This window comes from Mizuhopecten yessoensis, unplaced genomic scaffold (genome assembly GCF_002113885.1).
Source record: "Mizuhopecten yessoensis strain PY_sf001 unplaced genomic scaffold, ASM211388v2 scaffold6779, whole genome shotgun sequence".
Taxonomy (NCBI): Eukaryota; Metazoa; Mollusca; class Bivalvia; order Pectinida; family Pectinidae; genus Mizuhopecten; species Mizuhopecten yessoensis.
Window position 1 is genome coordinate 413088 of NW_018406720.1, and position 15565 is coordinate 428652.

Here is a 15565-nt window from a genome sequence, read left to right on the forward strand (position 1 = left end):
AGAAAAAGTCGTTCAAAGATTTTAACATATTTGACCCATGTGACCTTGAAAATGGGTGAAGGTCATTTGTTTTAACAAACTTGGTAGCTCTTTATCCCAGCAAGACACTGGCCAAATATCATCACCCTAGGCCTCTTGGTTCTTCAGAAGAAGTCGTTCAAAGATTTTAACATATTTGAACCCTGTGACTTTGAAAATGGATGAAGGTCATTCATTTGAACAAACTTGGTAGCCCTTGATTCCAGAATGCTACTGGCCAAATAGCATCATCCAAGGCTGTTTGGTTATTGAGAAGAAGTTGTTTTAAAGGTTTTAAACATATTTGACCCCTGTGACCTTGGAAATGGGAGAAGGTCATTTGTTTGAACAAACTTGGTAGTCCTTCATCCCAGCATGTTACTGGCCAAATATCATCACCCTAGGCCTCTTGGTTCTTCAGAAGAAGTTGTTCAAAGATTTTAACATATTTGACCCCTGTGACCTTGAAAATGGATGAAGGTCATTCATTTAAACAAACTTGGAAGCCCTTGATTCCAGGATGCTACTGGCAAAATATCATTATCCTAGGCCTTTTGGTTACTGAAAAGAAGTTGTTTAAGTAAAAGTTGACGCCGAACAGACGGACGACGGATGCCGCACCATGGCATAAGCTCACTTGCCCTACGGTCAGGTGGGCTAACAATGCAACCACGTCAGCAGACATGATCTTCAATCATATGCACCAACACTTATGATCATGCTTGCATCATAAACAGATGAAAGTCATTATGTCATTATCTAGATGGCTGCCTGGGTGTCATTAATATTTTGTCTGGAGCATAAATTCTTCGTTATTTTACATATTTTCATGAACATCAAACTTGTTACAGACAATTCTTGTTACCATCATTGCTGTTCTTAATCATCACATTTTCAAATGCTTCTTTGATTTAAGTTAAAACTTAATTTTCTTAACAGTTAACCCCCCCCCCGGTCCTCCTCTTGTATTCCTTATTATATAATTATCCAAATTTGAAATTGTAGAATCAACAAGAGATCCCAGAGGGATCTTGGCGCCCACCATTGTACCATCTTCATAAGTTCTTTGTCAGTTCGATCTTTTCTCTTCTTTTCTCTAATCTGGGTTTAATTGAGTCATGTTACCAATAAATGCACCTTGAGGTAACTTTTGATCTAATACTTTTGTGTATAAAAGACAGCCTTCAAAGTGAGTTTGTCATTTCACATATTTACTAGTACAGCACTTAATGTGAAAGAAATAGAATCGATCATTGCAATTAATTATAATTATCGGGTAAAACACAATAAAGGCCCCATATAGAAAAGCTGAATGTTATAGAGGCTTCACAATAACACACATTATTGCACAACTTTTGTTTTTAGTTCAAGATTTGTAGACTAGGTTGTTGGATATTGACACAAAATTTCAGCTATTTCGGACCAAGCATTTCTGAGAATTTGTATAATATTGTATGGAAAATGTGGCAATTTTGGACATTATGCTGTTGCACTTCAAATTTAAGCATTTTTTTCACAACCAATATTTATTATTCATTAATATGAAAGTGACATCTAGATATATGGCTGTTAGAGAATTTTATCCTGATTAAAATGGTATACAGTCGAACCTCGTTATCTCGAAGTCGACAGGGTCGTGGGAAAACTTTGAGTTATCCGAGTATTCGAATTATGCGGGTTCATAGATTTGGTATGAAATTTGCTGTTTGGACATAGCACTAGCAGTTGTTGGTTTTATTAATAGTTAATGCTTTTAATCAATCGATAAATGATATACGTAATCAATATAACAAATACAGCTATGTAATTTTACAATAAACACGCTTACAAAAATAGAGTAAGTTATTTCAGAAAAACGTACTTTGGACCATTTTGTGAATTCGTTATTAAATATGGACGGGTCTAGTGATTAAATGTTGTTTTTGGCTAGTATAGATCTTGGCAAATCTTTCCAGGTCTGCATTTGTATTTGTAAGTTCGTCAAGTTTTACTTCTGAAGTGTTACATTTCAAACCGAACTATCCCGCTGTCTCTGATCTCGTAGTTTACAATGCGGAAATGAAAGTGCGCAAGTCTAAAACAAATCACTGTAATGGAGCGTACACATAGTTGATTCTGTAAATGAAAACACACAAACAAATTATATCGTACATGTGACACATTGATTCATTAAAGCCAAATATGACACCTGACACCTCCTCAACTCGATGTAATCAACAGCAATTATCGTTTTGTTCTTAAATCTCTCGATCGACTTTCAAAGCCATACTTGGCTCCTGTAAAAACATGAACCCGTAAAGCTGTCCTAGGTTGTGATTTTAACTGTGGAACTCTTTTATGCATGACCACGCTTTGTGACCAATTTTCCGGTTTGCACTGTCGTCTGTTTAGGTGTACAAATCATTAAACGGACTCGCAGTAAGTACAGATTACATTGATGCAGTTTGTTTTTTATTATGAATAACATGGTTTTGACAGTCCGTAAACTTTACAGTCCTAAGCTTTATTGTAAATTCTTTTTTACTGATTTCATGCTAGTCTACTTACGAAAGATGTTCATAAACACGGAATGGCGAAATGTCGTACTTTTGCGTTTTATTTGTATTAAAGAATTAACAAGTGACAAAATGAAATTTGGATACTATGTTGGATTAACGCTATTGAAACCAATATTTTACTTCGAGGTATCCTAGTTTTTCGACTTTTCAGGGTTCGAATTATCAGAGTTTTATTTACTAAGATAAAGAACAGACTTGGCCGGGACCGGAGAAATACTTCGAGATAAACGGGGTCTTCGAGTTAAAAGAGTTCGAGATAACGAGGTTCGACTGTATAACATTAAATAATCCAGTTATTTCAGCAAAAATAAGAAGACAAATCCAAATGAGGTCGGATGTTATGTTTTTTTGCCATTTGATATATAAGCTGTGTTATGTTAACACAAAAATAATATTTCAATCTATTTCTGATATAAACTGATGTTTTCCAATTGGAATTTTATGGTAGTTACAGGAAAAAAAGGTTAAAATGTGGTGTGTTATTGACTTATTTGCACGATGAAGATTACAGCTCCTTAAATAAATTTCTCAAAAATATGTAGTGTCCGTAACCAACTGAAACACTCTAATATGTAATCATATCTTAAACTTCCTTTTTTTTCTTTTGACAGCTCTATCAATAAAGAAAACATCAAAAAAGTAATGTATAACAATATTCACTTTGTCCCCAGAACATGTAGAATGGTTACGGACACTACAAAGACTCTGTAGTGTCCCTAACCAACATTATACTGCTTGAAGTTAGGTGCATATTTTGTGTGAAAATGTTAAATTATACAATTTAGCAATTAAGTGACATAAATATATCATTCCTACAATAGATTTTCAGTCAGAATAATGATGTCTGTGATGCAATAGAAATGTGTGTTATCTACATCTTGGATTCACTGAAGTTCAGGTTTTGGTCAGTTACTGTATATATCTGCCTGGAACATGACAGGATCTCCCAGATTGTGATTTTTGTTCGATGTTTGCAAGCTGTGTTTACCTAACTGGTAAATTCAACAAGAAGTTTATGAAGGAAAGGTAAGTTTGTCCTATTATTTTACATATGTAGTGATGTATGTATAAATGTAGTGTCCGTAACCTAATACTAGATTTAACATTTATTGTTTTTTTAATTTTGGTAAAAAACAATAATAACCCAGAATATTATTTAAACATCACATGGGTTAAAATACAAGTGAAAACTTAAAGTTTTATCACTTTAAAGTAATATTGTATTTTTTGTAAAGAAATAGTAATGATTTTGTTTATTTCAGTTTTGAAAATTAGTTGCACATTATTATGGTGAAAATTTTGCCTTTGAACAATGATGTGTTCTCATACATTGGATATCTAGTTAGTATTCCAGTTTCCATAGCTATGAAAAGGAATCACAGTATTCCAATACAAACAAAGAACTTAGAATGATTAAAAGTGTTACGGACACTACGTCATTACTTAGAATGAAGTAAAAGTGTTACGGACACTACGTCATTACTTAGAATTATTAAAAGTGTTACGGACACTACGTCATTACTTAGAATTATGTAAAAGTGGTACGGACACTACCTCATTACTTAGAATGATGTAAAAGAGTTACGGACACTACGTCATTACTTAGAATTATGTAAAAGTGGTACGGACACTACCTCATTACTTAGAATGATGTAAAAGAGTTACGGACACTACGTCATTACTTAGAATGACGTAAAAGTGTTACGGACACTACGTCATCACTTAGAATGATGTAAAAGCTTAACGGACACTACCTCATTACTTAGAATGATGTAAAATTGTTACGGACACTACGTCATTACTTAGAATTATGTAAAAGTGGTACGGACACTACCTCATTACTTAGAATGATGTAAAAGTGTTTCGGACACTACGTCATTACTTAGAATGATGTAAAGTGTTACGGACACCACGTCATTACTTAGAATGATGTAAAAGAGTTACGGACACTACGTCATTACTTAGAATTATGTAAAAGTGGTACGGACACTACCTCATTACTTAGAATGATGTAAAACTGTTTCGGACACTACGTCATTACTTAGAATGACGTAAAAGTGTTACGGACACTACGTCATCACTTAGAATGATGTAAAAGCTTAACGGACACTACCTCATTACTTAGAATGATGTAAAAGAGTTACGGACACTACGTCATTACTTAGAATGAAGTAAAAGTGTTACGGACACTACGTCATCACTTAGAATGATGTAAAAGTTTAACGGACACTACCTCATTACTTAGAATGATGTAAAAGAGTTACGGACACTACGTCATTACTTAGAATGATATAAAAGTGTTACGGACACTACGTCATTACTTAGAATGACGTAAAAGTGTTACGGACACTACGTCATTACTTAGAATGACGTAAAAGTGTTACGGACACTACGTCATTACTTAGAATGATGTAAAGTGTTACGGACACCACGTCATTACTTAGAATGATGTAAAAGTGTTACGGACACTAAGTCATTACTTAGAATGATGTAAAAGTGTCCGGACACTACGTCATTACTTAGAATGACGTAAAAGTGTTACGGACACTACGTCATTTTGAAAACATTCTAGAATGATTAAAAGTGTTACGGACACTACGTCATTACTTAGAATTATGTAAAAGTGGTACGGACACTACCTCATTACTTAGAATGATGTAAAAGGGTTCCGACACTACGTCATTACTTAGAATGATTAAAAGTGTTTCGGACACTACGTCATTACTTAGAATGATATAAAAGTGTTACGGACACTACGTCATTTCTTAGAATGATGTAAAAGTGTTACGGACCCTACCTCATTACTTAGAATGATGTAAAACTGTTTCGGACACTACGTCATTACTTAGAATGACGTAAAAGTGTTACGGACACTACGTCATTTTGAAAACATTCTAGAATGATTAAAAGTGTTACGGACACTACGTCACTACTTAGAATGATGTAAAAGTGTTACGGACCCTACCTCATTACTTAGAATGATGTAAAATTGTTACGGACACTACGTCATTACTTAGAATTATTAAAAGTGTTACGGACACTACGTCACTACTTAGAATGATGTAAAAGTGTTACGGACACTACGTCATTACTTAGAATGATGTAAAAGTGTTACGGACACTACGTCATCACTTAGAATGATGTAAAAGTTTAACGGACACTACCTCATTACTTAGAATGATGTAAAAGTGTTACGGACACTACGTCATTACTTAGAATGATGTAAAAGTGTTACGGACACTACGTCATTACTTAGAATGATGTAAAAGTGTTACGGACACTACGTCATTTTGAAAACATTCATTTAATCAATGTAGTAAACCTGCAGAAGTAAATATATAGTTATGATCAAAGTTAAACATTAACATTGCTATTAATGTTAAACTTAATTGGTATGGTTCTACAAATGTTAAACTTGGTATGGTTCTACAGCCAAGCAAGCTGCATGTTTAACCATATTTTATGAATGTTTGTAACACTAGCTTTATAGAGTGTAGACAGTGATTTATCATATTTTATCATATTTATGACTATTTCAGATATATTATGGATCTCAGATCATCAAAATACCAGGTTTCTCTGGATCCTGTGACACTCAAACAAGAGATCCCAGAGGGATCTTGGTGCCTTCCTTTGTACCATCTTCATTAGTTCTTTGTCAGTTCGATCTTTTCTCTTCTTTCCTCTAATCTGTTTGATCGAGTCATGTTAACAGTAAATGCCCCTTGAGGTAACTTTTGATCTAAACTTAATACTGATGTGTATGAAAGCCAACCTTCAAAGTGAGTTTGTCATTTCACATATTTACTAGTACAGTACTTAATGTGAAAGAAATAGAATCGATCATTGCAATATGAGAAAGATCTGTTTAGTTCTTCTTTTAATCCATTTTGTTTTTATGATCAGTCTCAAAATATAACATACACAACAAGGGATCAAGGGGAACCTACATTTAAAATTTGAGAAAGATCCCTCTGGTACTTCTTGAGAAATAGCGATAACAAACTTTCACTATCAAAATCCAAGATGGCTGCCTGTCGGCCAAGAATTGTTTACGGACGGACAACGGACAACGGACAACGGACAACGGACGGACGACGGACCGAGGACACAGGGTGATTTGAATAGTCCACCATCAGATGATGGTGGGCTAAAAAGATAGGCAAATGCTGCAAAGGTAAAATGATGTCAAGAATAACAGAAAATGGATTTAGGACAAAGATGAAAGTCTTAAAGAAAAGGACAGGAACAGAAAACAAGAGGAAACACAGAAACAACGAAGGGAAGGGAAGCAAGCCAAAATTCCATGGCGGTAGATAATCGGAGAAAAAAAAAGAAACGTAAGGAGGGAAGCAGTTCCATAGAAAGAAAGAAAAAGAAGTGAACAAAGTTAAAAAGGTCAAACAACACAAAGTAATAAAGGAAAAGAAAGTTATGCCAGAGAAAATGGCCATTAGAAGCCGACCACAACAATGGAGAATGAAAGTAAAACGGAAGTGTATAAAAGAACATGGACAAACAAACGAAGACCAAAATACTACAGCTGGCGATATAACAGATGCTAGCCCTACTAGTACAAGCTCTGGTTATACTTCACGCTTCGCAAGATATCTATTAGACAGATGAAGAAAATTAAAGCCACTCTGCCAAAAACACCAACACGACAAGCTGTTGTGGTCTGCATAGAAAATAATAAACATAGCCCTGCACATATTTCCATAGCTGAGGTGCATGTGATTGGTGAGGTAAAAGGAGGAGATATACAAGTCCAAATAAAAGTGGAAACAAATACATTTGGCCTGAGCCTGACAAACAGGGAATATCATGTGAGCAAAAATTAGAGTAGGTACAGTTGAAGAGATCAACACATGATATTGTTTCCTTCAACTCGGCAATGGTGCTTCAAACCCAATCCAGTGATATCATCAATGATATATAACATGGCAGTATCTCAAAATGTTAGATGAGCTAATCAAATGTTTATTTTATCATTTTATGCAGGGTTTTTTATGAACAGACAGTATGTAGTGTCCGTAACCGTGCAAAAACTGGTAGTCTTTCATTTCTAAATGAATTTCATTATAGCCTATTGTTTAAGCAACAGCAGTATATTGGTATTTTCTGTAGTGTTATTTCAATTAAAATAATCTTATTTGTCAATTTTCAATTCAATCTTCAGATTAATGCTTGTGACACTTGTAATTTACGAACATGTGTTTACAAGATTTACTTCAGAACTTCAGAGCTAAAATCATATTAATAATTATCTTTTGAAAGATGACAAAATGATAACTTCTGACCAGTTATATCTGCAATAGTACATTAATGAGATGGACTTTTGTGTATACTTATGAAACAACTGTACTTGTGTGACACACTATAAAAGAAATCATGTTTTGTAGTGTCCATAACCATATTGTTAATCACTGAAAAATAGTTTGATATTCTCATATGAATTATTTGTTTTGTGGAAACTTTTGCTATTAATTGAAAAAATTCTATTGGCATCTTTAAAACTAGATAATTATGAGTTTATTATTATGATTTTAATGTTAGGTCCAAGAAAAAGTGGGTGTCAAATGTTCTTTGTTGATGTCTAAAATGTTATATTTTCATTGAATTAATTAAAATTAACAAAAAACATTCCTGATTTTGTCTTGTTTAAACTTTGTGTAGTGTCTGTAACCAACATCATATCACTGAAAATTAAACAAACTTATAGATAACACAATTACTAACCATTTAGGTTTTGTGAGCGTCAAATATCAAACTTTCATAAAATACCAAGCATTCATTATTTGAAGAACCTTCATTTTTCACTGTCAGAGCACAGTTGGACCCATTATTGTGTTTTACCCAATTATGAGAAAGATCTGTTAAGTTCTTCCTTTAGCCATTTCGTTTTTATGATCAGTCTAAAAATATAACATGCACAACGAGGGATCAAGGGGAACCTACATATCAAATTTGAGAAAGATCCTTCCAGGACTTCATGAGAAATATAAGCGATAACAAACCTTCAATGTCAAAATCCAAGATGGCTGCCTGTCGGCCATTCTGTTTTTCTGATCAATCTCAAAATTAAACATGCACAACTACAGACCTAGGGGAGCCTACATAACAAATTTGGGAAAGATATCCCTCCAGTCCTTCCTGAGAAATAGCAAAACAAACCTTCACTAGCAAAATCCAAGATGGCTGTCTGTCAGCCATGTTGTTTATCCAAACAGTCTTTAAAGTTCCCTTAAAAAAACCTGTTTTATTGCTAATTTTTCATTCATTGTGTGAAAAGCTACATTATGACAACAATTTTCAATTTTAATGTTATGTCCAAGAAAAGTGGGTGTCAAATGTTCTTTGTTGATGTCTAAAATGTTATATTTTCATTGAATTAATTAAAATTAACAAAAAACATTCCTGATTTTGTCTTGTTTAAACCTTGTGTATAGTGTCCGTAACCAACATCATATCACTGAAAATTAAACAAACTTATAGATAACACAATTACTAACCATTTAGGTTTTGTGAGTGTCAAATATCAAACTTTCATAAAATACCAAGCATTCATTATTTGAAGAACCTTCATTTTTCACTGTCAGAGCACACAGTTGGACCCATTATTGTGTTTTACCCAAATATGAGAAAGATCTGTTAAGTTCTTCCTTTAGCCATTTCGTTTTTATGATCAGTCTTAAAATATAACATGCACAACGAGGGATCAAGGGGAACCTACATATCAAATTTGAGAAAGATCCCTCCAGGACTTCATGAGAAATAGCGATAACAAACCTTCAATGTCAAAATCCCAGATGGCTGCCTGTTGGCCATTCTGTTTATCTGATCAGTCTCAAAATTAAACATGCACAACTACAGACCTAGGGGAGCCTACATAACAAATTTGGGAAAGATCCCTCCAGTCCTTCCTGAGAAAAAGCAAAACAAACCTTCACTATCAAAATCCAAGATGGCTGTCTGTCAGGCATTTGATGATTTGTTTCTGTCAATCAAAATGATTCTTACAATTAGAGTTCAAAGCCTACTCGTATTAAACTGATATTTTTTATGAGTAGGGTGCAACTTCTTGTTGTCAGGACCATTTCAATTGACATAAAAAATGCCTGTGAAAACACAGTATCATATATATTATTATGAATTAATTTTATAAGTTGTGTTGCTGACAAATCTTTTTATTTTTCAGCTTTGAATTTGGTATTGTGGATGAGGATCAGCTAGATCTGCTGGAAGAACAGTTCAATGAATGTAGAATGTAACTTTTACATCATTAAAATATTTAAGTTATAATTTAATATATATCTATTTTTCTTATATTTGTTGCAAAAAAAGCCGTCGCGCACTATGACCCTCTTTTTTATTTTCAAAAGAGGGTCAACATCCTCTTTTAGTAGCCTATATCCGGGGTTGGCAGGTATGCCTCTCGTACTTCTTGAGAAATAGCGATAACAAGAATTGTTGAAGGACGGACCACGGGCCACGGACGCAGGATGATTTGAATAGCCCACAATCAGATGATGGTGGGCTAAACATCCAAGAAATACTACTTTTTAAGGGTTTGCACCTATAGACACTGCTTTACTGTTTACCCTGTATTCAATTACAAAGCAATTTCACACAGTGTGACCACTTTCAATCAGAACATGTATCAAAACACACTGGTTAACCATTTCTATCCCGAGACAGTGCATTTGACATTTTCATAAAAAAACAAGGCAAAGTATTGCTAGGCAATCCATAGTCCTCCACTGGTAAGATTTACAAACAGTACACTTATGTCTGGATGTACCTACTGTAAGGAAAGTATCCTGATACATACTTCTTGCCCTCCGCCATCCCAAGATGTCCTTGTACACCAAATCTGGTAATCCAGGTGAAATAGTACAGAAGATATGTCCCGGACAAACTTCTCGGACGGACAGAGTGCAAACCTATAGTCCCCCCGGGAAACCAGTGGAAGGCTAATAACTGCATTAGAGTTGTATAAAAATGCTTTACAAGTTAAACACAAAGACATTGCTTTCAAATTTGTATTGAAAGATCATCTTAAATAAATAACCTAAGTACTTCATACTTGTGACTTTGTGACTCTAAAAACACCACTTTATTTGTCTTGCAGTCATACAGAAACTTGTGAAATGCCAATAGATAATCCCGACTTTTACCTGGAAGGTTTTTCCCCAGGGATGGTCCAGCCTGCTGGTGTGTTAACAGATGTCCTATACCTAGACATAGCATTTCTTTTCTGCTGCTGATACTGAGAACCAGTAGTCACAAGGGTGCTGTACGCATCCTGGATGTTAGCTGTAATGTATCGCCCAATGCGAAAGTCCTTAAAGGTGAAGATCAGTAATTGCTTCTCCAGGCCAACAGATCTGAGTAGCAAACAAACACTGTGTCAATGTAATGGACTGTAGCTTTTATACTTTCAGTGACAAAAAGTCAAATTTGACTTTGAAATTTGAAATTTTTCGGAAGCTGTCAAGTTTTTAACAGATTTGACCCTAAACATGACCTTGAACGTAGGTAAAGGTCACTATATGAAGAAACTTTATAGCACTAAATCCAACTGGTCTACTGACCAAATATCATGACCCTGGACCTTATAAAACTTATGAGGATTTTAAAAGCATTTTACCCATTATATTTATAGCCTATATTGACATCTGGCCAGCACTCAAGATATCCTTGACCTCAACACAATGGTTAGAAAATTATTTGTACTGCTGATCTAGCTACTGCACAAGTATCATGGCACAAGGCCTTATGGTTCTTTATATATATTTAGGTAATGTTGTTTGAAATTTTTAACTATACATTTTTGACACACTGAATTTTAAAATAGATCAAGATAATTAGTTTTCTAACCAATTGTGAACACATTTTCAGTAAATTATAGTAAAGTGTTTCATTAAAATACAGTCACATCATAGAACAATATATTCCTTTACATTCCAATGATGTTTCATACCTGGGTTCTAGGAGGATATTTATGTATAGTGAAGCTGCTGGATACAGAGTTATGTTCCCTGTTACAGTTTGGTTACCCCTGGTCATCATGGCATGTTCCCTCATTAACTTCATACTCTCCATCCTTAGCTGTGTAACCTCTGCAGGAAAGTGACATCTCTGTAATAATTGGGGTGATTTCCCCTTATTTTCAATCCATATCATCATTTTCTTTGTTTCCCCAATTTGGACATCCCCATAGTCATTTTTCATGGAAACCACTATTCCATTCTTGTCTCGCTGTAAGTCCTCAAGAAAGGAAGATCTTGTAGGGCTGATTAGAAATTTAGCACTGAAAAAGAACGATTACGTACATTTTTCAATAAAAAGTGAATATACATTGTATTTTAATATATAAGTTAGAGAATATTTGGGTACCACCGAGTTGAATTAAGATTTAAAATGGTTGAATCCATGTAAAATTGACTTTGTGTCAGTATATTGTAGATTTTCAACATAAACAAATGTTACTATTTGAAGGTGTCTGCTTTTTGTAAACTATTTTCCATCCTTCTGGTAGTGCTATCACAATATCTGGTAAAGATCTACATTTTATTTAGTATATTGGGGAGGGAAAAATAGATCCGAGACTACTGAATTTCATCAATGACTAGCTATTCCGTCTTTGTGTATTGCAGAGTTATCTTCTCTCATGAGCAGGTATTGATTGTTACATCATTTGTTTGTGAGAGTAAGGTCATCAATTTTTGAGAAAACGATGTAATTTTCTCACACAAACCAATGACAAAACAATCAATACCTGCTCACAAGAGAAGATAACTCTGCAATACGCAAAGACGGAATATATAATAAGTGAATCATCTAACCTAACTAGTCCTTTAGAATTATAAAATAACACAATATCATTTGATTCTATAAAATAAGAATATTCCTTTCAGAAAATTAAACTGCGTAAAACATTTTTTTACATGAGACAGGTATTGGTCAAATTTTCTTAAAAATGTATCATATAGGGATTGAATGGATTTTTTTTCATGTACTTTGCAGCAATGAAGAGCAGTAGCTGATCTACATATCCTGTGGAGCGTGTTATACATGAACAAAATCCATTCAATTCATATATTTATGTTACGATGAACTGTAATAAAAAAGTTATAACCCTTTTTGTAAATTTATTATTTTTGATACTAGTATCGGACAGAAAACCATAAAAAAGGAACAGTCAGAACTCCAGCCTACACACAAACTTCAAATGTTAAACTTCCGCCAATCTGCTGATTTTGTTGAAACGAAAAATATATATCTAGAATCTAATAATAACTAACACTTGATATTCCTTTCATTTTTAAAAGTTGATCTTATTTGATGTTGGTTTTTTTTGCATTAAACACCGCATATTATATAGTCTATTTTAAAAAGTTTATGTCTGCACTTTTTCAAATCATCGGTCACCATAGTAACCATCCAGGTTACCCGTCGGCAGTACGCATCAAGAGCTCATTTGAAGTTAAATGTACAGCCGTTGAATATGCGGTTTGCAAAAAAGCCGGCAGATGTAAATGATGTTAAATTGATGGATGAAGTGACCTGTGCAATAACAAAGTTCTCTGGGTTTAATGTGCAAGTTGATGTCACGGGGATTACCCAGCTTGACGTTTGGGTGTTGGAAAGTTTGTGACCGTGAGGAACCGATTGCGAGTCGAAAGTCAGTATTTAATATGACAATGTTATAAAAAAAAAAAAAATGAAATTTAAAAGAATATTAATAATTGTACAATGGTCACCATTTCTGATTTTTGTAATGTTTATTATTATTCGCAACTATGTTATCTCTGAGAAGGGGAGATAACTCTTCTCAGAAACTGTATTCTGCATAGTAGTATGATTTGTCATTGTGTGTGAAATCAGCTGACAGGTTGCATGAGAATCGTTGTATTCATAGTGTATTCATGGTCTAATGGTAGTTGTTTTCAGTTGGTAGATTTATGAACAGAACTAACATCAAGAATGTTATATATCTTTATAGTACATTATAGTACATGTAGTTATAATTATATTATGTCCCTTAGTCAATTACTTTCTTATGTTTCATGCTTCAGGACATCTTGGGACTATACGTAACGTTGATGTAGGACTCAAACCAACCAAATAGTCTATTCAACTAGTCCTTTGGACTACCCGCCTTGAGCTATTATTTACTGTGCAATGTATCATATGGTACAAATACAGAAAACCTAACATGAATATTAATATTGGGAGGAGACTAAGCTAACTTATAACTTTTAAAATACTTCAAATTTATTCCACCGATTGCATAAAATACTTGACACATACCTTGGAGTATATGACGTAGTTACTGGCTCTACACTGATTGCACGCCAATTGTTTCTCCCCTGGACACTCTCCACAGCAACAACCTTGACCTTATCCCACTGTTTAGGGCGCCAGCCCCCCTTACATACATCATAGCTGAAAAAGACCTCCCCCTCAATGTATCCGTGGTTCTGTAATGCTCCTGTGACTTGACCGTCTCGTTCTTCAACACGTACAGGCTGGATATTTCGACCTTCAGTTTGACCTGCGTCATTTTTTGCTATATCTGCTGTGACATAGTCACCATTACAAGGGAAGAAGTTATTTTCTCCAACATCATTCTTTTGAAAGGTGAAATGGATGTAATCGCTGATGTAACCTTCTGTCCCCTTAAAATGTGTTACAACACCTACAACAGCATCAGGTTCAGAATGATCAACCTCCTCAACATAATTTCCTTCTTGATCCCAAAAGTCAGAACAAAGGATCACTTGGTCCGCATGCCAGCCTCCATCTGTGTGTTGTTGCTTTGCAACTCCAGTCACATGATCACCTCTGACTGGATTTTGATCTCCTTGAATTGCATCAAATGAGAAGTAAATTTCGTTGTCTATAAGGCCATGAGTGTTATAAAGGTGGGTGACTTTCCCGTCAATGCTCTTGTTATTCACGGAGGTGTCAGATAAACTTTCATTTTTGGGATCGACATTTCCATTGGTTTGAGAAGTAATCAGATGCTCATTATCATTACCATCCTCTCCCTCTTCCGTCCAAAAGTAGTTCACAACTTTACTTAGCACACTGAACATCACATGTGTATATGACTTACACCATCTGAAAAGAAGAAATAATCATTTTCTTTATATAAATTTTGAAAACATTTCATACATACTTTTACTTCAAAATCTGTATTCTCACTCAAAATTAATGCTGATTATAACCAACCACTCACATCCCTTAAATTGTCCTTTCCCACATGAAATGCCTTTCAGTCAAGGTTGTACAATTTCATATCAATTATCCTAGCCCAGAAAAAATATTTTGAAAATTCTGCAAGCTTTACTATATTTTCATATTTGACATTGAAAATATTTGCTTGCCCACACTCATACAATCTACTCTCTACTCTGCCAGGGTGTCAGGCTAGTTGAATCGAACACCCCTGTAAGTTTGTTACTACTTAAGCTATATGTCCCCTTATAGTTTTAATTCAATTTATTTTAATGATTAAATCACTATAAATTCAAGAGTGATTTTTCTTCTTCAAAAAAGAACATTTAAGCAAAATGCAATTGTTTCATTTTGTGTGTCAAAATGTTGTCCATCCCAAATTCACTCACCTGACTTTAACATCTTATTTTTTTTAAAATGTATTTTCTAATCCTGACCATATAAAACTAACCTTGATATTTGTATGAAAGCCATATTCATAGTATGAGAAGCAAGATGGCAAGTGTTTATACAGGGTAACAAGCTCCTGTAGGTACTTGGGAGCTGTTTCATTCAGTGCCTTGTATGTGTACATACCAAAATTTTGTACTGCGACATATTATAATATAACAAATGTCAGTGGCGGATCCTGAGACCTATCTGGGAGAGGGGGGTTCCAGGTGGGGGAAAATTGAGGAAAATTGAGAAAATAGTCAAAATACATTATTTTTAAACAAAATTCTCATCTCGTGGTGGGGGGGGGA

At 34.5% G+C, this 15565-nt stretch overlaps 1 protein-coding gene across 1 annotated transcript in view; it reads right to left on the reverse strand.

Moving 5' to 3' along the window:
- Positions 1–15565, reverse strand: part of LOC110452621 (RNA helicase Mov10l1-like) — a 46006-nt gene that overhangs the window by 28464 nt on the left and 1977 nt on the right. The window contains exons 2-4 of the mRNA XM_021501253.1: positions 13893–14705; positions 11560–11889; positions 10754–10963 (exon numbers count right to left, since the gene is read on the reverse strand). Coding sequence (XP_021356928.1) covers positions 10754–10963; positions 11560–11889; positions 13893–14705 — 1353 coding nt within the window. The remainder of the gene's footprint in view (positions 1–10753; positions 10964–11559; positions 11890–13892; positions 14706–15565) is intronic.